Here is a 24,095-nt window from a genome sequence, read left to right on the forward strand (position 1 = left end):
GGAACTACTGTTAATTTTGCTAAGGGTAATAATGTCATGGTAGTTACGTTTAAGTATATTTTTGTTAGAGGTGTATTCTGAGGTATTTATGGGTGAAATGACATCTGAGATATGCTTTTAAATACTCAGCAAAAAAATTATACAAACGTACTCACACATGCATATACTTTAGGTAGGAATTATCATGGCTGTATTTTTTCCAAGTGGTGGAATATGAGAGCAGTCATTCCCCAAACATTAACTGAGCACCTACTGTGTGTCAGGCCAGTAGAGTCATAGCAGGGAACAAGATAGGCAGGATCCTGCTCTTGAAGGACTAACAGTCAAATAGAGACACAGCTATTAAACAAGTATATGGTACCAGATAGTGCTCACTTCTATTAAGAAAAATACAGTAGGAGAAAGAAATCAAGAGTTATGGGAGTCCTGTTTTAGATAGGCTAGTAAGGTCTGACATTTTAATAGGAACCCCTGAAAGAGACGAGGGACCAAACTACAGATATATCTAGAGATCATTCCTGGCAGAAGGAAGAGCGAAGGGTCTGAGATGACAGCTTCTTCAGGGAACATGGTGTCTGGAGTAGGGTGAGTGAAGGGTCTGAGAGTAGACACTCTGCTAAAATCAAATAATGTGTGGTCCAATCATCCCCTCTACAGAATATTCTATAACCACCAGAAATTGTGAATATGGAAACTAAACAGCAGCAATGATAATAGTAATTGCTGCATAACAAATTATCTCCCAATTTATAATAACAACATCTCATAATTTCTGTGCATCAGGTCTTAAGAGTAGCTTAGCTGGGTGGTTCAGGCTTAAAACTTTCTTTTTTTTTTAATATATTTTATTGATTTTTTACAGAGAGGAAGGGAGAGGGATAGAGAGTTAGAAACATCGATCAGCTGCCTCCTGCACACCCCCTACTGGGGATGTGCCTGCAACCAAGGTACATGCCCTTGACGGGAATCGAACCTGGGACCCTTGAGTCCGCAGGCCGACGCTCTATCCACTGAGCCAAACTGGTCAGGGTGGGGCTCAAGACTTTCATGATGTTGCAGTCAAGCTGTTGGCTGGGGTTACTGTTTCACCTAAAGGCTTGACTGAAGGAGAGTCTACTTCAAAGCTCACTCAAATATTTGTTGGCAGGCCCCAGTTCCTTGCTGGCATTTTTTTTTTTAATCCTCATCCAAGGATATTTTTTCCATTGATTTCTAGAAAGAGTGAAATTGAGGAAGGAGGGGGAGGGAGAGAAAGGAGAAATATCGATGTGAGAGAGACACATCAATTGGTTGCTTCCCACTCACACCCCAAGACTGGGGTGGGGATCAAACCTGAAATCCAGGTACCTGGCCTTGACCAGAAATTGAACTCATGACCTTCCCATGCACAGGCAGACGCTCTAACCACTGGCCCGGGCTAGCATAATATTTTTGAGGTTCATCCACATTACAGTGTGCATGCAGGGGTCCTCAAACTATGGCCCGCGGGCCACATGCGGCCCGCCGAGGACATTTATCCGGCCCGCCGGGTGCCGCTGCCTGTCCTGCTTGGCAGCCGACTTGTCCCGGGCCTGCAGTGCGCATAGGAATTTGTTCATAGTTTTTTTTTAAAACTATAGTCCGGCCCTCCAATGGTCTGAGCGACAGTGAACTGGCCCCCTGTTTAAAAAGTTTGAGGACCCCTGCTAGTGCTTCATTTCCTTTCATTGTTGGGTAGTATTCATCAAAGGATATACAAGATTTGATTTATCCATTCAGCTATTGATGGACATCTGGGTTATTTCCTCCTTTGGGCTGTTATGAATAACGCTACTATGACTGTGAGTGTTGAAGTTTTTGTGTGGATATTTGTTTTTATTTCTCTTGGGTAAAGATGTAAGTCTATGTTTAATTTTTTTAAAAGTCTATTTGAGATATATTTCACATGCATAATGGTGTGGGGGGGTTTTGTGAAAACAACAACAACAAAACTCTATTATAAGGAAAATACATAGCAAAACTGAGCTGGAGATATATGGAAAAACTCAATCATCAAACAAAGCTGCCCAAACAAAGCTTTCTGCTGTGGAGGAGAGTGATTTGGCGTTCCATCACCTTTCTTTTTTTTCTTTCTTTCCTCTATATTTTTAAATTTATTTCAGAGAGGAAGGGAGAGGGAGAGAGAGAGCTAGAAGCATCAATGATGAAAATCATTGATCAGCTGTCTCCTGCAGGCCCCCAACTGGGGATTGAGTCCACAGCCACAACCCAGGCATAGGCCCTGAACAGAATTGAACCGTGACCTGGTTCATAGGCCGATGCTCAACCACTAAGCCGTGCCGACTGGCCTGCTTTTCTTTCTTTCTTTCTTTCTTTCTTTCTTTCTTTCTTTCTTTCTTTCTTTCTTTCTTTCTTTGATTTTATTTATTTTGAGAGAGAGAAAGAGAGAAGCATCAATTTGTTATTCCACTTATTGATGCATTCATTGGTTGATTCTTATATTTGCCTAATATGGGATGGACCCCAAAACCTTGGTGTATTGGGAGGACACTCTAACCACCTGAGCTATTCAGCCAGGGCTCACATGCCTTTCTTGATCCAAAGAAACCTAGCAGGGCTGGATCCATAGAGCCCCATTTTCCTACTTATTTTCTTCTTGGGCATTCCAAGATATAGAAGACTTATCTGGAGAAGGGAAAGATGCAACAGCCCTTTGTTCCAACAACATCCCAGCCCCATCCCCATCCCTCAGTGTTTATTGATGTCAAAGAGATGAACCCCTTAGAACTGGGGCAACTTAGGCAGCAGTATGCTGAGTAATGAGGCTGTGTTGATGAGGAAGTGAGCTGCATCATACTCAGTGTGGAAGCTGGCCAGGAGGTAAAGAACAATAGGAATTGTGGGCAGAGGTAAACTGGAGCCAGCAGTCCATCAGTTCCCAATGTATCACTAGCGGAGCCTGTCCCTGAAAAGGGGTTTCAAAGGGTATCCCTTTCACTGTATGTAGGAAGACATACATAGACTGCCAGCTTCAGAAGCCTACCAGCTTGGGGTGCAGCGCTTGCTTCTATCCATAAAGATATTTTTTGAGGCTAAAGTAATTTCTTTATACCTTGTGATCAAAACCCTCCAATATTTTCCCAAGAAGGTAAAATAAATCCTAAAATTCTCTGTACCTAGGTTGCAAGCTCAATCCCTGGCCATGGTCAGGGGACGTGCAGGGGGCAACCAATTGATGTATCTCTCTTACATTGATGTTTCTCTCTTTTGGTCTCTCTCCCTCCATTCCACTATTTCTTTTTTTTTTTTTTTTAATTTCTTTATTGATTTCAGAGAGGAAGGGAGAAGGAGAGAGAGATAGAAACATCAATGATGAGAGAGAATCATTGATTAGTTGCCTCCTGCACGCCCCCTACTGGGGATTGAGCCTGCAACCCAGGCATGTGCCCTTGGCCAGAATCGAACCTGGGACCCTTCAGTCCGCAGGCCGACGCTCTATCCACTGAGCCAAGCCGGCTAGGGCCATTCCACTATTTCTAAAAATCATTGGAGGCCTGGCCAGCTTGGCTCAGTGGTTGAGCATTGACCTATGAACTAGGAGGTCACGGTTTAATTCCTGGTCAGGGCAAATGCCTGGGTTGTGGGTTCATGGGGTGTGCAGGAAGCAACCTATTAATGATTCTCTCTCATCATTGATGTTTCTTTCTCTCTCTTCCTCTCTGAAAGTAATTATAATATATTGCCAAGAACCAATTCCAGCATGTAATAATTAGAAGAGTTTCACCAAAAGGTTGGTGAAGCTTGGGTGGCTCAACAAGGATGAGCCACATATGTAATTTATCTGTTGGAAACGGCTAAACGGCACTTCCCCCAAACCTGAATAGGATTGTGTTTTTTTTTTTCGTTTTTTTATTAAGGTATTATATGTGTACATATCTTACCATTGCTCCCCCCGCCCCACCCCCGACTGAATAGGATTGTTAACTGCCAGACAGCTCAGGGCATTTTATTGCCTCCTGTTGGTCAAACACCTGAACAGCTGTAGGCTATTCCCCAAACTGATAATGCTTCTGTACCCTTTGATACCTTACCCTTTGAAGTGTATATTTCCACCTTGCCTTGGGACAAATTGTGTTATAAAAAAAGCACGGGTCCTTGGACAAGGAGGAGTCTTTAGCTCCTTCAGCTGAAGATCCTTTGACCCCCAATGCCTTTCAAAATTATCTTTCGTCTTTGGACTTTTTTTTTTTTAAATATATTTTATTGATTTTTTACAGAGAGGAAGGGAGAGGGATAGAGAGTTAGAAACATCGATCAGCTGCCTCCTGCACACCTCCTACTGGGGATGTGCCCGCAACCAAGGTACATGCCCTTGACTGGAATCGAACCCGGGACCCTTCAGTCCCCAGGCCGACGCTCTATCCACTGAGCCAAACCGGTTTCGGCTGGACTTTTTTTTTTTAAATATATTTTATTGACTTTTTACAGAGAGGAAGGGAGAGGGACAGAGAGTTAAAAACATCGATGGGAGAGAAACATCGATCAGCTGCCTCCTGCACACCTCCTACTGGGGATGTGCCCGCAACCAAGGTACATGCCCTTGACCGGCATCGAACCTGGGACCTTTCAGTCCGCAGGCCGACGCTCTATCCACTGAGCCAAACCAGCAAAGCTTGTCTTTGGACTTTTTAATCATCTACGTGCAGCCCCTTTCTCCAGAATGCTGAACCCTTTGTAAGGCTGGAAAAAGAACCCCAACATTTATGGCGCCCAACATGGGGCACCAACAATATATTTTTAAAAAATCAATGGAGCCCTGACCGGTTTGGCTCAGTGGATAGAGCGTCGGCCTGTAGACTAAAGGGTCCCAGGTTCAATTCCGGTCAAGGGCATGTACCTTGGTTGCGGGCACATCTCCAGTGGGAGGTGTGCAGGAGGCAGCTGATCGATGTTTCTCTCTCATCGATGTTTCTGACTATCCCTCTCCCTTCCTCTCTGTAAAAAATCAATAAAATATATTTTAAAAAATCAATGGAAAAAATATCCTTGGATGAGGATTAACAAAACAAACAAACAAAGCCCTAAAATTCTCACAAGGCACTATGATGGGTCCTCAATGGATCCCTCCAGCATTACCACTCTCCCCACACTTACTCCTTCATCCCAAACTCAGCTATTTGCAATAGCCTGCACCCACCTCCTATATGGGCCTATTTCTATTTATCTTTTAAAAATTTTTTATTAATTGATTTTAGAGAGAGAGAGAGAGGAGAGAGAGAGAGAGAGAGAGAGAGAGAGAGAGAGAGAGAGAACATCGGCTTGTTATTCTACCCATTGATGCATTCATTGGTTCATTCTTGTATGTGTCCTGACCAGGGATTGAACCTGCAACCTTGACATATTGGGACGACGCTCCAACCAATGGAGCTGCCCCACCAGGGCTCCATTTGTCTTTGAAGTCTCTGGTTAAACCAACTCCTCCAGAAAGCTCTCCTGGTCCCTAGGATAGAGAAAGTCTCCCTCAGTATTCAACTTTTTCTTAAACACTCTGGCTTTTTTGTTGTTGTTGCTAACCCTCACCTGAGGATATTTTTCCATTGATTTTTAGAGAGAGTTCAAGAGAGGGGGAAAGACAAACATCGATGTGAGAGAAACACATCGATTGTTTGCCTCCTGCATGTGCCCTGACCATCACCCAGGCCAGGGAGGAGCCTGCAACCAAGGTATGTGCCCTTGACCAGAATTGAACCCGGGTTGGCAGGCCAATGCTCTCTCCACTGAGCCAAGTTGGCTAGGGGCAACACTCTGGCTTTTTCACTCTGAGTTCTTACCAGGTGAAAATTCTGAGATGTCTTAAATTAAATTACAGCAGTCCAGAGGGTGGAAGGAAGAGACAAAAAGGGGTTCATCAGAAAACAAATGCAGTGCAAAACAAACAAAAGATTACACACACTCCTTAGTGTATGTTAAAATTATTAAATTAACTTCCAGGCAGATATTTCTCAGATTGGCTAAAAAGAGAGAACAGCCCCTAGAACTCTAGGAGCCTCTGCTTCATGTTTACATATGAGCTTTAAGTACGCTGCTATGTCTATCCTAGAACTAGCCCCTAGCTCCACTTCACTTTCTCCCACCCCTTTGCCTATAACTAACGTAAATTCTTTTTTAAAATATACTTCCATTGTTTTCAGAGAGTAAGGGAGAGGGAGATAGAAACATCAATGAGAATCATTGATCAGCCACCTTCTGTATGCCCCACACTGGAGATCGAGCCCAGTATTGATTGAACCGTGACCTCCTGTTCACAGGCAGAGGCTCAACCACTGAGCCATGCCAGCTGGGCAACTAATGTAAGTTCTTTCATCAAACTGCTTACATCTTTCTTTCCCCTTTTTCATACTTGATGCGTAAAAATGCTTGCAAGCTCCAAGATGTATGGTCGTGTCTTTCCTACCAAGCTATGCTGCTGGTGGTTTAGACTCCATACCCCAAAATGGGTCTCTTCTTCCTCTTCTCCTTTCCTACTCCTTCTCCTTCTTCTTATTTCTCCTCCTCCTCCTAATTCTTCTAATTATTATTATTATTATTATTATTATTTTTACTAGCTATGGCCTTTTTTTTTTTTTAAAAAAGATTTTTTAAAAATTGATTTTTAGAGAGAAAGGAAGAGAAACATCCATCGGCTGCCTCCTGCACGCCCCCTACTGGGGATCGAGTCTTCAACCAGGGCATGTGCCCTGACTGGGAATCGAACAGGCAACCTTTCCATGCTCCAGAAGATGTCCAATAACACAGGCCAACGCTAAACCATTTCTGTTAAAAAGACATTCAGCCGTGCAAGTTAAATTCTTTTATTTAACATTGAATTCTTGGAGGGCAGGCTAACAATACCTATTGCTGCTAGTATTTCCTAATGCCAGGCACAGTTGCCAGCGCCTTAGGCGTGAAATTATTTAATCCTCGTGCCCCCTATCAGATGAGTACATTATGAGTTCCATTTTACAGGTGGGTAGACTGAGACACAAAGCCATTAAGTAACTTGGCCACGCAGTGCTCAAAACATTTTTTTAAAATATATTTTATTGATTTTTTACAGAGAGGAAGGGAGAGGGACAGAGAGTTAGAAACATCGATGAGAGAGAAACATGGATCAGCTGCCTCCCGCACACCCCCCACTGGGGACGTGCCCACAACCAAGGTACATGTCCTTGACTGGAATCGAACCTGGGACCCTTGAGTCCGCAGGCCGATGCTCTATCCACTGAGCCAAACCAGTTAGGGCTCAAAACATTTTTCTTGAATGAATCAATACAGATTGGGTACTTTGTAGCTCTGGCACATGGTGTTCAATAAACTTTTTCTAAGTGTTCTGTGCATTTTCTGGCTGCCAGGGGTCCTCAAACTAAGGCCCGCCGGCCACATGTGGCCTGCCGAGGACATTTATCCGGCCTGCCGGGTGCCGCTGCCTGTCCTGCTTAGCAGCCGACTGGTCCCCGGCCCGCAGTGCGCATAGGAATTTGTTCATAGTTTTTTTTTAAAACTATAGTCGGGCCCTCCAATGGTCTGGGGGACAGTGAACTGGCCCCCTGTTTAAAAAGTTTGAGGACCCCTGGAAGAAACCCCCCTCCATGGTCCGCTCCTTCTTCTAAGCCCCGCCCCCTGAGGGGTAGGCCAAGGCACCTCCCTATTTTGCACTTCCTCTCTTAGGATATCCAGTGGTGGACAGATGCTTAAGCCACGCCTTCTGTGGTAGTCAATGGCCGCTCCCTATCTTGAGAGACTTCTTATTTGGCAACCAACGGCCTGCAACTCGCTTTTAAGCCCCGCCTCTGGGAGTGGAGGCTATCAAACAACCCGCCGCCTACATTGATTGGGCCTTCTTTTCTGTGGTATCCAATGGCCTGCCTTCCACTTAAAGCCCCTCCTACTATGGCGGCCCATGGCCCGCCCCTCTACCCTAAGCTCCGCCCCTAAGAAGTCTGGCAGCTCTTCACCCGGCTCCTGACCGCCTGGGTTTCCCTCCTTCCCCCTTTGCCCTTTCACCTCCCATAACCTCCTCTCCCTTCAATTAGGCCTCTGGGTCACGCCCCTCGGCTCTACCCGTTATCCAATCCCGTTAACGTGCTCTCCAACCCCCCTCTTCTCATTGGTCTCTGCGCTCCTCTATCCCGGCACGTGGTTCTGAGCGACCTTGTCTCCCGCCGGTGACGGCAGGAAGGTGGGACATCCGGCGGCAGCGCGCAGTCCAATAAGCACGCGCCGGCCGCTGCCCAAGCGACCGTCTCCGCCCCCTTCGTTCCCTGCTCCCGCCCCCGGCTTCGCCTCCCGCTGCCGCCTCCACCGCTGCCTCCGCTGCCGCTACAGCCGCTTCCCGCGGCCTGGGCTTCCCGCCGCCAGCATGCCGCACGCCTTCAAGCCCGGAGACTTGGTGTTTGCCAAGATGAAGGGCTACCCGCACTGGCCGGCCCGGGTGAGGCCGCGCGGGAGATATGCCAGGCGGGGGGTGGGGGGGGTGGGGCAGTGGACGGCCAGGGCCGGAGAGACTCGTGCGCCCGGGTTCTGGGGGGCCCCTGGTCTGAGGAACCCGCGTTCTTGGAAGTCTGGGGGTCCCGGGCTTGAAATACCACACGCCTGGTGTCGGGGAGCTTCGGGCCTGGGGGCCTGGGGAGCTTCGGGCCTTGCGTACTCGAGAGGTCTGGGGGACCCTGGTTCTGGGGCACATTCGCGCCGGGGGTCTGGGCAGGTCCTAGGCCTGAGGGATTCGCGCGCCAGTGATTTTTTGGGCCCCCGGATCTGAGGAAAGCAAGCTGCGAGTCTGGGGGTCTCGGGCTGAGGTACCTGTGCTTCGGGAGTCCCAGAGTTGAAGGATGTTGGGTTTGAGCGATCTGGGCCCTGAGCGGGCATGGTTCGAGTTTGAGGGAGATCCGTAAGTCTGAGGGGAACTGAGGAACGTGGGGTTGGAGGAGAGGGATCAAATTGATGGAAAGGGGACGTCCCACACTGAAGGACCTCATTGGGGAAGCCATGAGAAACCAATTTCTGAGGGCTCTGGGGCCATGTATGACGGTGGCTAGGGATGAGGGGTGCAGTAAGGGAGAAAGGCTTGAGGGTCAAGGCTGAGGGAGGCGAGGGCTGGAAATAGGGCTGGAGGTTCTGTTCATAAGGTCACGAGCTGAGAGACTTGATCTGATAATGTCTGGGACATTAGGGACATTAGAGGTTGGAATAAGACTTGTTTGGGGAGACTTTCCCCCACTCGCAGAACCTGGTGGAGGAAGCCGGAGGGCGGGCTTGGGGTGTGGTAGTCCTCCCAAGATGCTTGAATCAGACTAGCCCAGTGGTCGGCAAACTCGTCAGTCAACAGAGCGGCAAACCGCGGCTCGAGAGCCGCATGTGGCTTGCGAGCCGCAGTTTGCTGACCACTGGACTAGGCCTTTGCAAAGGGGGATTGGTTCCAAAGGAGAGCATATGAGGGAAGGGGGCTGGGCCAAGGGGACTTTGGGAACCCCCTTTGCAGGAAGCTGTGATCCAAAGAACCCAGGTGGTCTAAGGATTCCATCCAGGTCTGAAAGGTAGTCATGAGCCTAGGGTGCCTTATCAGATTTGCAGAATGAAGTTCCAGGCATTGTTCAGGGCAGGTCCTGTGGAAGAGGATCTGGAAGTTATTGTCAACCCCAGGTCTTAGGGCCAAAGTTGCCCAGGGCTGAGATTGGTGGAATATGCTTGGTAGGACTGAAGGAATTTGGGGGTTGGAAGTACGAGGCTCAGGCAGCAGCAGGGGACAGTGAAAGGATGAGGCTGAAGATTTGACTAGAATAGGAGTGCAGGAGTTGCCAGAACAGTGCTGTGAGATGGCTGGAGATTTCAGACTGGACCTTCCCTCCCTATGAGTGGAAGTAAGCAGAAGGTCAGCACTTGGGGCTGGGTATTTGGGTGCAGGGAGGCTACCATAGGATGTCAGGAGAGGCTCAGGGACCACTGCCCAGAGACCAGTTTAGAGCTGGTGCTGTTACTAGGATGTCTGGGCCATGAGCTCAGAGGCAGGCCCTGGGTGAGGCCAGAGCAGAAGATGGCCTGGAAAGCATGTTGGGCTGGGCCTCAGCTCAGGGTGATGGAGTTTGGGGATGCTTCTGTGTGGGAGTCTGATGTTTGAGATGGATGCCAGAGATCCACAACCCAGGGCCAAGGATTTGAAAAGTAACCTATAAAACTGAGGAAGGAAGCTGAGTGAGGGGAGCAGGGAAGATCTCAGTAGTCCCCAGGCATTGAAAAGAATGTTAAGGAATTAATGGAGACCAGATAACCCATTTTAACCTGATTTGCTCACTGTTATTTTCTTGGAGGGCACCAGAACAATGAAACTTTATGGGCACTTCCCTTCTTTCTAGAGTACCAGCTTCTCCCTCTCCAACCCCCTTCCAGCTGGCTCTCTTCAGCCCTGAACATTTCCAAGCACCTGATTGGAAGTGAAGGGGCTGCTAACCTTCTGTGGGATGTGACTGACAGCTGCTAGAGCCCATGGGTCTGTAGGGGAGGGTGGGACTTCCTGGATGCTCAGGGCCTGTCTCCTGCAGCCCACCCCCCACCCTCTGCATCCTGGAGCTGCCTGCTGCAGCCTTTTGGAGACCAACAATCCCACCACCGATCCCCTCTGAGGGAGGGGTTCTTGTGGGAGGGTCCTGGTAGTTCATAGAAGCTGAGCTTGGCCCCACCCCCGGCTGCTCAGAGGACTATTTTTGGCTTTGCTCAGGTGAAGCACCTATCTTGGGGGCAACCCTGTGTGTGGAGGAGGGGATAAATATGCAATTGGGGGCGGGGGGCGGGCAGGGTACACAGGAATGCAGATGCCTAACTAGAAGGTGATGCATCTTCCTAGGTTGAAGGCTTCCCTTCTCCTGGCATGCTTTCCCTTAAGTAAATTGGCTAATTTCTGGATGATTTTCTGGGTTAGTGGGTGAAGTTGCCCTGCCCCTCAGCTACCCCCTTACTGGCCTCTCACTGCAGATTGATGACATCGCTGATGGTGCTGTGAAGCCCCCACCCAACAAGTACCCCATCTTCTTCTTTGGTACACACGAAACGTAAGTGTCCCTCACTGGGCTTGATTTCCCCCAGGGGTGCCTCCCAGGGTGGCCTGGCTCACCTAGGACCGGCTGTGGTTTCTCTTTCCAGAGCCTTCCTGGGACCCAAAGACCTATTTCCCTACGACAAGTGGAAAGATAAGTACGGGAAACCCAACAAGAGGAAAGGCTTCAATGAGGGACTGTGGGAGATCCAGAACAATCCCCACGCCAGTTACAGTGCTTCTCTGGTGAGTACCTGAGGGTTGGGGACAGCTGTCGTGGGGTCTGCATAGCCAAGTCAGGTGGTGCTCACATGCACTGGAGACTAGAAGTAGCCTTAGCTTGTCTCATAGAAAAAGGAGAGGCTTCTGGGACAGGGCTTCTCCCCCTTGGTACTACTGACAATCTGGGCTGGATCATTCTGTGTGTGGGGGGGGGATGGCGACATGGGCACTATAGAGTGTTAGGCAGCATTCCTGGCCCCCACCCACTTGGTGCCTGGAGCATCCTCCTTCCCACTGCTCTCCCCCAGTTGTGACAACCAAGTATGTTCTCAGACATTGTCTAGTGTCCCTTGGGTGGGGTGGAGGGATGTGGGCTTACCCCTGGTGAGACCCACTGCTCTGGGATTAGTGTGAATTTATAATAGTGTTGTTAGCTCTTATAAAACCTTTTGTTTTCTAAGGAAAACACATTTCCTTTTAATTACAACCCCCACTTCTGCTATTACTGCCAGATTTTAGACTCGGAAAAAGACAGCAGTTAGTACATGTGAGAGTTCTTGCTTAGGTGGAAAAAAATGCCAGGGATCATAGAGATGACATCTTAGTGGCAAATCGGTATCTGAAAACATTCAGGGAAGGGAAAGGTCTAGAAAAGTTGAAGTTAATTCATAGAAAGCTGTGGAAAGCTGCAGAAGGATGGCAGAGGGGTGTCTTGCTCTGGGTATTTTGGGGTGAGATGCAGATGAGGGGAGGCTAGGCTGGGGTTCTCCATTCTGTTGTTAACCACTGCTTTTGGGGTTTCTGTGGGTGGTGTGGGGAGGCAGAGTAGCCTGGCCTCAGGATGGGTGGGCTCAAGATTGGCTGGGAGCAAACTGACCGAAGGTGGCAGAGCTTGGCTGGTAGGAAGAAAAAGTACTACCAGCAAGGTCTGCGGGGAGGGAAGCAGGAGTTGGAGAGGGCTTGGTTCTGTGGGGCTAGGTCCTGCTTGAGAACTTTGGATCTTAAGATGGTTTGGGTGTGCCTCCTGTGGCTCAGTCCACCAACTGATCCAGCAGACTACTGTACTGACACCTGTACACAGCTAGGGACCAGAAATTCAAAATGACTGACACACTTCTTGCCTTCCAGGAGCTCATGGCCCAGAATTCAGGGTTCACTCAACAGATGGACCAGGCTCACATATTTAGTGCATGTTGGGGGGTATTTGACTTTTACCTCTGATGATGGGTCTGGGAGACAGTGGTCCCCCTGCTTTGATACCCACTCTTTTCCTTTGCTTTTCATGTCCCTAACTGGGAATCGGAAGGTCTTCAAAGTAGTTGAGTTTCATGAGATCTTTTTCTGGCCCCACCTCAAGTTCTGTTTGGTTACATCCTAAGCTTATTGTCTCCTGATGAATCATCACTCCATTTAATATTTATTGCACACCCACAGCTTGCTAAATACTGTGTAGATGCTTGCCCTCGAGGAAACAGAACTCAAAAATGGTATGACCTTGACATTAAACTAGGCCTGTACAGGTTCCCCATGTTGAGGAGTAGCTCTGAGTGTGAGAGCTTATCACTGCTGTTTGGTTCTCTAACCAGTCTATGCCTACAGATGGAATATCAGTTTAAAATCAGATCCCTGGACCTCACCCCTACTCCCCTAGAGGTTTAGGTATAGTAGTTTAGGGCTGAGGTCTGGGGACCTTGGGGTTTTTCTTCCCATGCATCATCCTAGATGCTTCTGGTGGAGCCAGTCAACAGACTTAGAGTCATTGCTTTATGGGTACCTGAACATTCTCTTTTTTCATCCTCTAAGTTTGCAGTTTATGTTTACATTTTGAGTGGGAATATAGTGTCGTGGTACAAAATTGAAAAGGTACAAAAGGGGCGTACAGTGAAAAGTCATTCTTGCCTTCTGGTTACTCTGTTTCCATTTCCTCTTAAGACAGCCACAGCTACCAGTTCCTTATATATCCTTTCAGGATTTTTTATTCATATAAAACCTATAGCTTTCCTTTTTAAAGTATATAATTCTCTACTTTGCTTTATCCCTCCAATAATATACCTTGATGACTGGCCCATGGCAACATGCAGAGAATAGCCTCATTCTTTTTGACAGCCTTAACTCATCTGGTGCTCCTACCAGGAGTGTATGGCAAGGCCTGTTCCACATCCTTTGGCCAAGCCAGGAGGTGAAAAATGGTATCTTGCTATGGTTCCAACTTCATTGTCTTTTGATCCACACAGTAATCTTAGAGTGGGGTGGGCCAGTGGCATTTTCCCCATTTTACAGATGAGCAAACTAAGACCCAGAGAGTTCACTTGATTGCCCAGAGAGACATAGCTGGAATTTGAGACCTCTTTGTGGGGGGCTGTCCTGGGCACCATGGAATGTTGAGCCGCATCTCTGGCCCCCATGCACTCAGTGTGAGGAGCACCCCATCATGATAACCAGAATGTCTCTAGACATTGCCAAATGAGGGACAAAGTCACCTTTGGTTGAACACAATTGACCTAGAAGGATGCCATTTAATGTGTCTGGTCACCGATAGAGGAAGAGGTAAGGGGACCTATCTAAGGTTCTCAAGCTGGTTAGAGTTGAGCTGGGACTAAAACCTAGGCCTCCCACCTTCCGGGGTGAATTATTTTCCCTCTGGCTGATAGAAGCCATGGTAAGGGCCTGGAGGATGAGGAGGAAGGCCCCAAGAATAACCTCTACATCAGGGGTGGGGAACCTTTTTCCTGCCAAGGGCCATTTGGCTATTTATAACATTCGTAGGCCATACAAAATTATCAACTTAAAAATTAGCCTGCTAGCCTGGCCAGTGTGGCTCAGGGGTTGAGCATCAACTCATGAACCCAGCACCTCGCGGTTCGATTCCTGGTCAGGGTACATGCCTGGGTTGTGGGCTCGATCCCCAGCGGGGGCATGCAGGTGACAGCTGATCTATGATTCTCTCTCATCCTTGAAGTTTCTATCTATCCATCTCTGAAATCAGTAACAATCTATTAAAAAAAAAAAAAAAAGAGCAGTGCTATGTGGACACCTGAACCTAGGTTCAAGTGAGCAAATGTGTGTCAGGTACCGTGTAAGTGCAAGATAGTAGTTGGGAATGAGGAGGCCAGGCTGGATTTGACCTTCCCTTTCCATCTCCTTCACATCCAGATTCATTAAGACGTTGAGAGAAATGAGTGCTCATCTCACTTAGCCACTGGGTGTCCAAATGTCCCCCAACTTCTCCACATGGATCAGAGTTCCCAAAACCTTTGCTGGCAGGCACTTAGATACCACGGGCTGACCCAGATCAGAGTTCCTGGCTCTACCCACAAGCACAGTATAGGGCAGTGGTCGGCAAACTGTGGCTCGCGAGCCACATGCGGCTCGTGAGCCGTGGTTTGCCGCTCTGTTGACTAATGAGTTTGCCGACCACTGGTATAGGGCAAGTCACTTAGCTTCCAGAGTCAAAGTTTCCCTAATTGTGGACCATGCCCATTCATCCCAATCACCTGACTGGGCCATGGAGGCACAGTTGATCAAGAGCTTGGTAGGAGTGAGGAGGCATCTAATAAGCACTAGCTGTGTGCAGGACCCAGACTTAGTGGCCAAGGTGAACGTGCCTTGCATCCCAGCTCTGACACTTACTTGCTGTGCTATCTTGTCACACCAGCTTTTTTCTCATCTGCAAAATGAGGATAATAGCTTCCACAAGTTACACACAGAGAGAGAGAGAGAGAGGAGGGGGGAAGAGATAGAGGTGATAAGCTTAATGTTTGGTGGTTTGCACTTGAGTAACACTTGCAGAAGATCTTTGGAACAGCCAGTTAGTCACTTACTCTCTAAGTGACAAACGGGATAGCATCTCCTTTCTCTGTTTACCAGTGGTGCTCCTCAGTCCTGGAGGACAGTGACAGAAACCCACCATAAAGGCGTGATTCTTCTAGCGTTTTAGGTTTGGGCCTAAACTTACTTAGTTTTATACTTTTTAATCTTGTCAACCATACAGACAAGGCCCTGCCTCCCTGCCTAAGGTCACAGTGATTCAAGGGAGACAAAAGGTGTTTGTTGCTGAGCTGCCAAGTCCTGTCAACACATGATTCTCATTTTTCTCTCCTGTTAAGTAGGGATTGTGGTGAAGGCTGGGAGGGCTTCTGACTTCAATTTCTCAGAGAGGGAAGAGTGTGGCTTTATATACAGAGTGAGCATGGAGTGGGGAAGTAATGGCAGACTGAGTCCCCTCCCGGCCATTCGATCCACTTGGTCCTTCCTGTGTCACTGTTGTCCCTGGTCTAGCTGTGGCGCCCACACTTTTACTCTCACATTTCTATTCTCTTCTACTTTGATGTGCTGCTGGGACTTGGCCTCTACCTCTGTCCAGCTGTTCATGACCCCTCTTCCCTCCTCCTGGCCACTCAGCCACACAGACCTCTGCCTCTCCTTGCTCCTCTTTCTAGTCTCACTTAGTTCGTCCCATTGGTACAGCCCTCTCCTGTCCTCTCATACCGTTTTGGTCCTCCTTGCTTTTTTCTTGGTCAGCGTGCATGCCCTGCTCCAATCCATTGAGCCCCAACTGTCATCACACCAAGAGAATGGGGCTTTTTTGGGTTAGTGTCTTTTTTCTTAATGGGGATAAAATTTACATAACATAAAATTCAGAATTTTAAAGCATAAAGTACAATGGCTTTTAATACTTTCACAATGTTGTGCAACCATCACTACTATCTGATTCCAGAACATTCCTATCACCCCACAAAGAAACCACCTTCTTCATTAGCAGTCACCCTCAATTCTCTCCTTCTCAAACACTGGGAATTACTAACCTGCTTTTTGTTTTGATGAATTTGCATATTCTGGACATTTCATATGAATGGAATCATATATTTGGCCTTTGTATCTGCCTTCTTTCATTGAGCATGCTTTCAAGGTTCACTCGTGTTGGTTAGCATGTGTCAGAGCTTCATTCCTTTTTATGGCTGAATAGTATTCCATTCTGTAGCTATCCCACATTTTATTTATTCATCAGTATATAGACATTTGGGTTGTTTCCACATGATTCCAGAGAATGTGGCTTTTAAGAATCTCAATCTTATTCTTAAAAAAATCAGTTATTTAGAAAAGAGGTGCATACCGTGAAAAAACCTGGTCAGATTTTACCCTTGGATTTGGCTGGGTGCCCCCCCTCATGCTGTGTTGTAAATGCATTTACTTGTCTGTATCCCCATTAGACTCTGAGGTCCCCAGGGGCAGGGACCCTGTCTTACTCGTCTCTAGCCCCAGCACAGGGTCAGGCATATAGTAGGTATTCTGTGATGGTCATTGAATGACTGAATGATGGTTAAATACGACCGGGCCCCATCCGTTTTCCTCACACAAACCATACAGAAGTTTAAAAAGGGACCCGAGAAAGCCCTGTGGCCTATCATTGTGCCATTGAGCCTTGATAACTCCTGCTTCACCTGGCCCAGCCTAACCTCCCAGCCTCTCTGCTGTCATTTGCTTTTCTTTTGCTGTGCCTCCCCCCCTCCCCCCACTTGTCCAGATTCCTTAGGAGAAACTTCACTTATGCCAATCCTGTCTTCCCAAATCCCTTTGCATGCTTGGGACAAACTCTCAGCTAAAATGTCATGTCTTCTGAGGTCCCCCTCCCAGTGCAAAATACTCCCACCACTTGGCATATACCTCTCTCTGATCCTTCCCACTCATATGCTGATATCTTCATTGGTGCCCTTCACCACAGTGTGACATTGGCCTGTCCAGGTGGCTATGGTTGGTTTCTCCCATTAGACTGTAAGCTCCCCAGGGGCAGGGACCATGTTCTGTTCATATCTGTGTGCTTACCATCTACCTAGCATAGTGCCTGGCACCCGGTACCTCCTCCCAAAAGTGAGTTGTAAATGAGCCTAGCATATGGTTCAAATAGAACAAACGCCTCACATAAGGTTGTGTCAGAGCTTCATCCCTTTTTATGGCTGAATAGTATTCCATTCTATAGGAATTTGGGGTAAAGCAGAAATAGCAGTGCCTTGAAGTTTAAGCCCTGTGTTAGGTCAGCTTCCTTCTCTTAATTATGAGAATAATAATAATAATAGCAATAAAAAGCAAGCCTTGATGGATCTCTTGCCAGTCTGGGCACTGTCCTAAGTACATCACATACCATTTGTGTCTCATCCTTGCGATAGCCCTGTGAGGCCCAAGTGGTGACATCCTCATTGAAACTGAGGTACAGAGAGGCTTAAGTCACTTGCCCAGGGTTTTACCATGAGTCCCACAGTGCTTGAATCATAGCTTTGTCCATCTCAGCCTCCTGCCTCAGTTCTCAGGGCTTTCTGGGCCTCAATTTCCCTATTGGGAAAGCTGGCATTTAAGACACTGCCACTGGTGGGTGCTGTCCTCTGGGTCACTGCCCTAGTTGGGAAATCCACCCAAGCCTGAGAATGACTCACTGTCTCTGCCCCCTCCTCCCAGCCGGTGAGTTCCTCTGACAGTGAGGCCCCTGAAGCTGACACAGCAGGCAGGAGTGAGGACGACGAGGACAGGGGGGTCATGACTGTTACAGCCGTGACTGCTGCAGCTGCCAGCGACAGGATGGAGAGTGATTCGGACTCAGACAAGAGCAGTGACAACAGCAGTCTGAAGCGAAAAGCATCAACCTTGAAGGTAGGGATGGGGTGGGGCAGATACACCTGGCCTATGAGGGGCTGATAGCCCAGCAATGCCCTGACACTTTCTCCTTCCAGCCTGAAGTTGCATCCTGCAGCTTGCTTACCCACTCCTGTTTTTTTAATCAGATTCTCGAAGGGTCCCAGTTGACCTCGTTAAAAGTTCTGGAGCAGGGGTGGGGAACCATTTTTCTGCCAAGGGCCACTTGGATACTTACAACATCATTCTTGGGCCAGACAAAATTATCAACTTAAAAATTAACCTGCTATATTTGGTCAAACATTTAATTAACTGACCCCTAATGCCTTGGCAGGCCAGACCAAGATTTCTTGGGCCTTATACGGCTCTTGGGCCAGAATTCCCCACCCCTGTTGTAGAGTTTGAGCTCTTTCCTGGGATAAGAGGGGTCAGGTGGGAGACTGCTCTGTTGAGCACATATGCTTTTCTGGTCTGTTTGGGTTGCTCTCCCTCCAGATGTCGGTCTCAAAACGAGCCCGGAAGGCCTCCAGTGACCTGGATCAGGCTAGTGTGTCCCCATCTGAGGAGGAGAACTCTGAAAGCTCATCTGAGTCAGAGAAGACCAGTGACCAGGTGAGCAGGTGGTTTGCTCCTTGGGTGGGTGGGGAGAGTTGCACAGGTGGGAGCCAAGCAGTGGCCAGCCAGTTGAATTCTGTTCAGCTCTCTTCTCTCTGCCCAGGATTTCACCCCTGAGAAGAAAGCCATGGTTCGGGTACCACGGCGGGGCCCCCTGGCAGGACGGAAGAAAAAGGTAGAGGTATGTTGTGTTTTTTAAGTTTTTTTTCATTTTCTTTCTTTATTTTTGTTAAATTTATCGTTATTGATTTCAGAAAGGAAGGGAGAGGGAGAGAGAGATAGAAACATCAGTGATTAGAGAGAATCATTGATTGGCTGCCTCTTGCACGCCTCTTACTGGGGATTGAGCCTGTAACCTGGGCATGTGCCCTGACCAGGAATCGAACTGGTGACCTCTTAGTTCCTGGGTTGATGCTCAACCACTGAGCAACACCAGCCAGGCTAGAGGTGGTTTTTCTTTTTTCATGCTCACCTGGGAGAAACTCTTAGAGCTTCTCTCCAAGGTCACCTACCACTGTCCACAATTAGAGTGGGGTCCTCTTTGGAGGAGGGTAGGGCTTGGGCCAGGGTACTGCCGACTTCCACCTCTGGCTTCACTGATGGCCTCAGCCCCTAGTTTCTGAGTACCATGTGTGCAGAGCACTTCCCTGAGCAGATGACCTATTTTTGCAGCTCCTGTCTTTTATAGGTGTTGGCATCAGAAGAGAGTGAAGCACTTAGTTGTCGTGTGTGTGTGTATGTGTGTGTGAGAGAGAGAGAGAGAAAGCTGTGTGTGTATGAGTGTTTATATTAATATATGAATTGTATGTGCATGTATGAGCATGTGCATACCTGCACAAGTGTGCATGTGTGGTGTGTGCATGTATATGAGTGTGTTATCTGGCATGTATGAGCTATCTACGAGTTATATACAAGCGTTATGTGTAGTGTGTGCATGTACAAGTGTGTGCCGAGAACTCAGGAGCTCGGGGACAGAGACAGTGGAAGAGGGCAGCGCTTCTGGTTGGGCCTCCAGGCAAGATTTTAAAAAGCTCTTGCCACTGGGGAAAATCCTTGCACTTCACCCAGGAGGAGGGAGGTCTGGGGAGATTATGCCCTGTGACCAACGTGAAGGATCAGGCAGCTGTAGGCACATCCAGGGCTGCCTGTGATTCTAAGCCTAAAAAAGCTTTTTTAATTTGGAGGAGGTGAAATTTTGTGGGTTGGGGGCTCTAAGGGGTGCTGGGGTCTGCTCTCTCACCTCCATGCCCCGGCCTCTTCCAGAAGCCGCCATCGGCCTCTGACTCAGACTCCAAACCAGAATCTGAAGGGGCCAAAGGTGAGCCAGTGGCCGTGGCCAGGTCAGCCTCTTCCTCCTCTTTGGCCTCCTCGTCCTCCTCCTCAGACTCCGATGTGTCAGTAAAGAAACCTCCCAGGAGCAGGAAGCCAGGTAGGATAGCTGACACTGGTTCTGACCTGGTTCCCTGGGGCCTGCCCCACATGGGCCCTCGCCTCTGGGCTGGCCTGTGGGGGTCCCTTGCCCCGCCTGGAGGACAGTGCAGAAGAAGGCCACCCCTTCCTTTTTCATAGCTGAGAAGCCTCCCCCAAAACCCCGCGGGCGGAAACCGAAGCCTGAACGGCCCCCAAGCAGCTCAAGCAGTGACAGGTGGGTTGCTTCTGGTAGGATCCTCAGCATGGCTGTGGGTGGGTCTGGAGCAGTGCCTTCTGAGGACCAGGCCCCTTCTCTAATTGGCCTGCACCCCCAGCGACAGTGAGGAGGTAGACCGAATCAGCGAGTGGAAGCGCCGTGATGAAGAACGGCGACGTGAGCTGGAGGCCCGGCGGCGCCGGGAGCAGGAGGAAGAGCTGCGGCGGCTACGGGAGCAGGAGAAGGAAGAGAAGGAGCGGAGGCGTGAACGGGCTGAGCGTGGGGAAGCCCTGCAAGGGGGCAGTGGGGGAAGCAGCGGCGATGAGGTCAGGGATGAGGAAGAGCCCGTCAGGAAGCAGCGTGGCCGGAAGGGTCGGGGACGGGGGCCCCAGTCCTCCTCTGACTCGGAGCCGGAGGCTGAGCTGGAGAGAGAGGTGCGCCCAAACTGGTGGGGGTTTGGTAGCCCCATGGGGGGATGATGGGGAAACATGGATAACTGAAGAGGTTTCTCCCTAACACCCACCCCTTCAAGCAAGTCCATTCCTTTATCCAGCATGTTTATTGAGCACCTGTTGTGTACTAGACACTGTTCTGGGTGCTGGGAGTGTGGCGGTAAAGCAGTGGGTGACACACAGAAACCCCTGATGTTAAGGAGCTGATATCCAAGGGAGGGAGAAAGAGTAGACAACATTAAAATGTTACATGGTGCTTTCCAGAGCGTTCTGTGCTAAGAAGAATAAGGCGAAGGGAAGGACATGACGTGTTGAGATGGGAGGGTTTCTATTTTAAATGGGGTAGACCCTAAAGGCATCAGTTGAGAAGGTGACATGTAGGGATCTGAGTTAAGTGGGAGGTGATGTGGGAAGATAACTTGGAGAACAACATCCTAGACTGAGGGCATAGCCTGTGCCTGGCATGTTGGAGGAAGAACAAAGCCTGAATGGCTGGATCAGAGTGAGCCAGGGGGAGAAAAGGTGAGGGCAGGGAGGGAATGGAGACAGGATGTGCAGGGCCTTGTGGACAGTGGGGAGGACTTAGACTTTTACCCTGAGGGAGGTGGGAGACCTGAAGGGCTGCATGCAGACAAGGGGTGGATCTGACTTAGGTGTTCACGTTTGTCCTCTGGCCGCTATGGGGTAACAGCTTGTGGGGTGAGCATGGGAGCAGTCAGGAGGACTCTGATGCCAGCAAGGAGCAGTGGTGACAATCAAGTACCATGTATTGGTGTGGGCCTGAATCCGAGAGTCTGACTTCCAAGGCCCATCACGTTCTAGACCCAGGATCCCACTTCATGTGGGAATGGGGAAAGCCTGACAACACCCTGTTCTCTTCCAGTCGCTTTCCCTTGTCCCAAAGTGGGGGACCAAGTTCCCTGCCTCAGGAAGTGTCCTGCTTGGAAGAAGGGCTGCCCCACTGTTGGTGGTCCTTTCAGAGCCTGAGATCTGCTGCCAGGGATGGATCGGACACGGGGACCTTTCCCATTCCATCCTGTCCATTCTACCAGCTCCCAGCAGTGTGAAGGTGGTGGCAGGAAGTGTCTTCCCACGGGGGATAGTTCAGGAGTTCAGAGCCAGCCCCTGCCACTCCAGCCCCTCTGTTTTGCTGCTGCAGGTGAAGAAATCAGCTAAGAAGTTGCAGCCACAAAGCACAGAGCCTGTGAAGAGACCCAGCCAGAAGGAGAAGAAAGGGCGCCCTGAGGAGAAGCCCCGATCCAGGTCAGCACTCACTTAGCCTGTCTGCCATAGCTCCCCGAGGCCCATCCTGGTCCCCAGGTTCTCACTCCCCATTGGAGGGACTGGGCTTCCAAATTTAGTTTGGTAAACAGATCTGTTGAAGTGTCCCCTGTTCAGGATTGTGGTCCTTGACTTGGGTTTTCCAGACATCAAGTGAATGGGGGCCAGGGATGCTGCTCAACACACCGTAGGATGTCATCCCCCCCATAGAGAATAACCTGGCCCTGATGTCAGTAGTGCCAAAGGGGGGAACTGTCCCCAGACCAGTGGTTCTCAGGCTTTTTAAGTCTGAGACCCACTGAGGTGTGGGGCCAGCACATCTCTCTGACATTTTGAAGTGTAATTCCAGCCATTGGTTGGAATCTGTCCACTGGGAACTTGCAGCTTGACTGCCAAGTAGAGTGTAGAACTGGAACCGTGTTAATGAGTGTTGCTGTTGTCTATGAGTATCCAAGTGGATCGCCTTTTTATAACTCATTCTCTGGGTCTTACATACTAGAGACTAACCCTCAGCCACATATAAAAAAACAAAGAAAGAACTTTGAGATTTTAAATGGTTTGTCCTAGGTGCCTGTCTTAGACCAGGTCTCGATGGTCCCTGACCCATCCTCACAGCTTTGGGGCCTCCTAAAGGTTTTCTTCCGTAGCTCCCGGCCCTTATTGGGGAGGATGGCAGTGGTTGGGGCAGGCTGGCTTCCTGGATGTTGGTCAGAGGCCTAAAGGGATTGAGTCTTCACAGGCCCGTGAAGGTGGAACGAACCCGGAAGCGGTCAGAGGGGTTCCCACCCGACAGGAAGGTTGAGAAGAAGAAAGGTGAGGGCCCAGCTGTCACAGTTGCTGCCAAGGTCTTGCAGCCCAAGGTTGCTGAGGTCGGGAGTGGGGAAGGTTGCTTCTGTCACATAGCAGTGCTCAGGCCCGTGGCCAAGTTGGTTTGGGAGCTTAGGCCCAGGCAGTGCATTCTCTCCTGGCCACAGAACCTTCCGTGGAGGAGAAGCTTCAGAAACTGCACAGCGAGATCAAGTTCGCCCTCAAGGTCGATAATCCGGTAAGACACACCTTGGGGTCATGAGGAGCCACTCTCCCTGAGTGAAGCAATCCCTGCCACCCCTTCATGTCTAGAGCTCCCTTAGAAGTCTCCAGAAATTGAGGCAAATTCAGGGTTACTCAGGGTGGATGGGACGGGGTGTGGGGTCCATTGTTTTTATTGTGTGTTCCCAGCTGGGGACCATCCTGATGTGCAGTGCTCAGTGTCCCTGCCAGCTGGCGTTGTGGACAGGCCCCAAGAACCCTCCAAATCTCGGTCTTTCGGCAGCTCTTTCCACAGGGAAAGCCCCAAGGTGTCCTACTCTGACCTATTGGGTCGCCTAGGTGCTGTCCCTCCTTACTTCTTACTTTCCCACCCTCAGGATGTGAAGAGGTGTTTGAACGCACTAGAGGAGCTTGGAACCCTGCAGGTGACCTCACATATCCTCCAGAAGAACACTGATGTGGTGGCCACGTTGAAAAAGGTACAGTTGGAGCCCAGGGTTGGATGCAGGCTGGGGTCTGCTTGGGGAGACTGTGTTCCTAGCCACAGCTGCCCTTGGTCGGTGAGGAGAGGGCCAGTGGACTGCCTAGGGGAGTGCCAGTCTCCGTGGGAGGTGCCTAGGTGGTGGCAGCAATAGGGAGGGTCTCTGGTGGGGTGGGGGGGGAATGAGGCCAACTACACTCCCTGAGCCAGACCTCTTGGCGGGCAGATTCGCCGTTACAAGGCCAACAAGGAGGTGATGGAGAAGGCTGCGGAAGTCTACACCCGGCTCAAGTCTCGGGTCCTGGGACCAAAGATTGAGGTCATTCAGAAGGCAACCAGGACTGGAGTGGAGAAGGAGCCAGCTGAGGCAGAGAAGCCTGAGGAGGCTCCGGTTGGAGAGGAGGCCCCGTCGGAGAGGGCAGAGGATGAGGCCAGTGCTGGTGAGGAGCTGGGTGGGCTCCTCCCCTGATAACAATATGGTGTGTCCTGGTGCTCTCTGCGCAGGCCTGGTTGTGTCCCCAAGGCAGCTGGTGCCTGGTACACGCACACACCTATGCCCCTCACGGGCTCTGGACTCTCAGAGTCAGGCAGTGTAGGAGGCTGTGTGTGTGTGTGTGTGTGTGTGTGTGTGTGTGTGTGTGTGTGCGCCAAGTGTGTGTGAGCACGCCTGTGAGGCACAGGCCCTGGGCTGGGGCTGGAGGGTCATGGGTGAGCTGAGAG

The 24,095-nt window shown here is 49.6% G+C and overlaps 1 protein-coding gene across 4 annotated transcripts in view; it reads left to right on the forward strand.

Annotated features, from left to right (window-relative positions):
- The first annotated feature begins 8,261 nt into the window (after positions 1-8,261).
- HDGFL2 (HDGF like 2) overlaps positions 8,262-24,095 on the forward strand; it is a 69,534-nt gene continuing 53,700 nt past the window's right edge. For 2 of the 4 annotated variants that reach the window (XM_080674524.1, XM_080674522.1), the window contains exons 1-14: positions 8,272-8,449; positions 10,984-11,060; positions 11,152-11,290; positions 17,717-17,908; positions 18,386-18,502; positions 18,609-18,686; positions 19,769-19,934; positions 20,075-20,150; positions 20,251-20,566; positions 21,744-21,847; positions 22,605-22,678; positions 22,840-22,910; positions 23,272-23,373; positions 23,602-23,815. In XM_080674524.1, the coding sequence (XP_080530650.1) occupies positions 8,378-8,449; positions 10,984-11,060; positions 11,152-11,290; positions 17,717-17,908; positions 18,386-18,502; positions 18,609-18,686; positions 19,769-19,934; positions 20,075-20,150; positions 20,251-20,566; positions 21,744-21,847; positions 22,605-22,678; positions 22,840-22,910; positions 23,272-23,373; positions 23,602-23,815 (1,798 nt within the window). In that variant the 5' untranslated portion in view covers positions 8,272-8,377. Of the gene's footprint in view, positions 8,450-10,983; positions 11,061-11,151; positions 11,291-17,716; positions 17,909-18,385; positions 18,503-18,608; positions 18,687-19,768; positions 19,935-20,074; positions 20,151-20,250; positions 20,567-21,743; positions 21,848-22,604; positions 22,679-22,839; positions 22,911-23,271; positions 23,374-23,601; positions 23,816-24,095 lie in introns of all 4 variants that reach the window. The other 2 variants (XM_080674521.1, XM_080674523.1) reach the window with 2 other exon arrangements.

The sequence above is a fragment of the Plecotus auritus genome (assembly GCF_963455305.1).
Source record: "Plecotus auritus genome assembly, chromosome: 6".
Classification (NCBI taxonomy): domain Eukaryota; kingdom Metazoa; phylum Chordata; class Mammalia; order Chiroptera; family Vespertilionidae; genus Plecotus; species Plecotus auritus.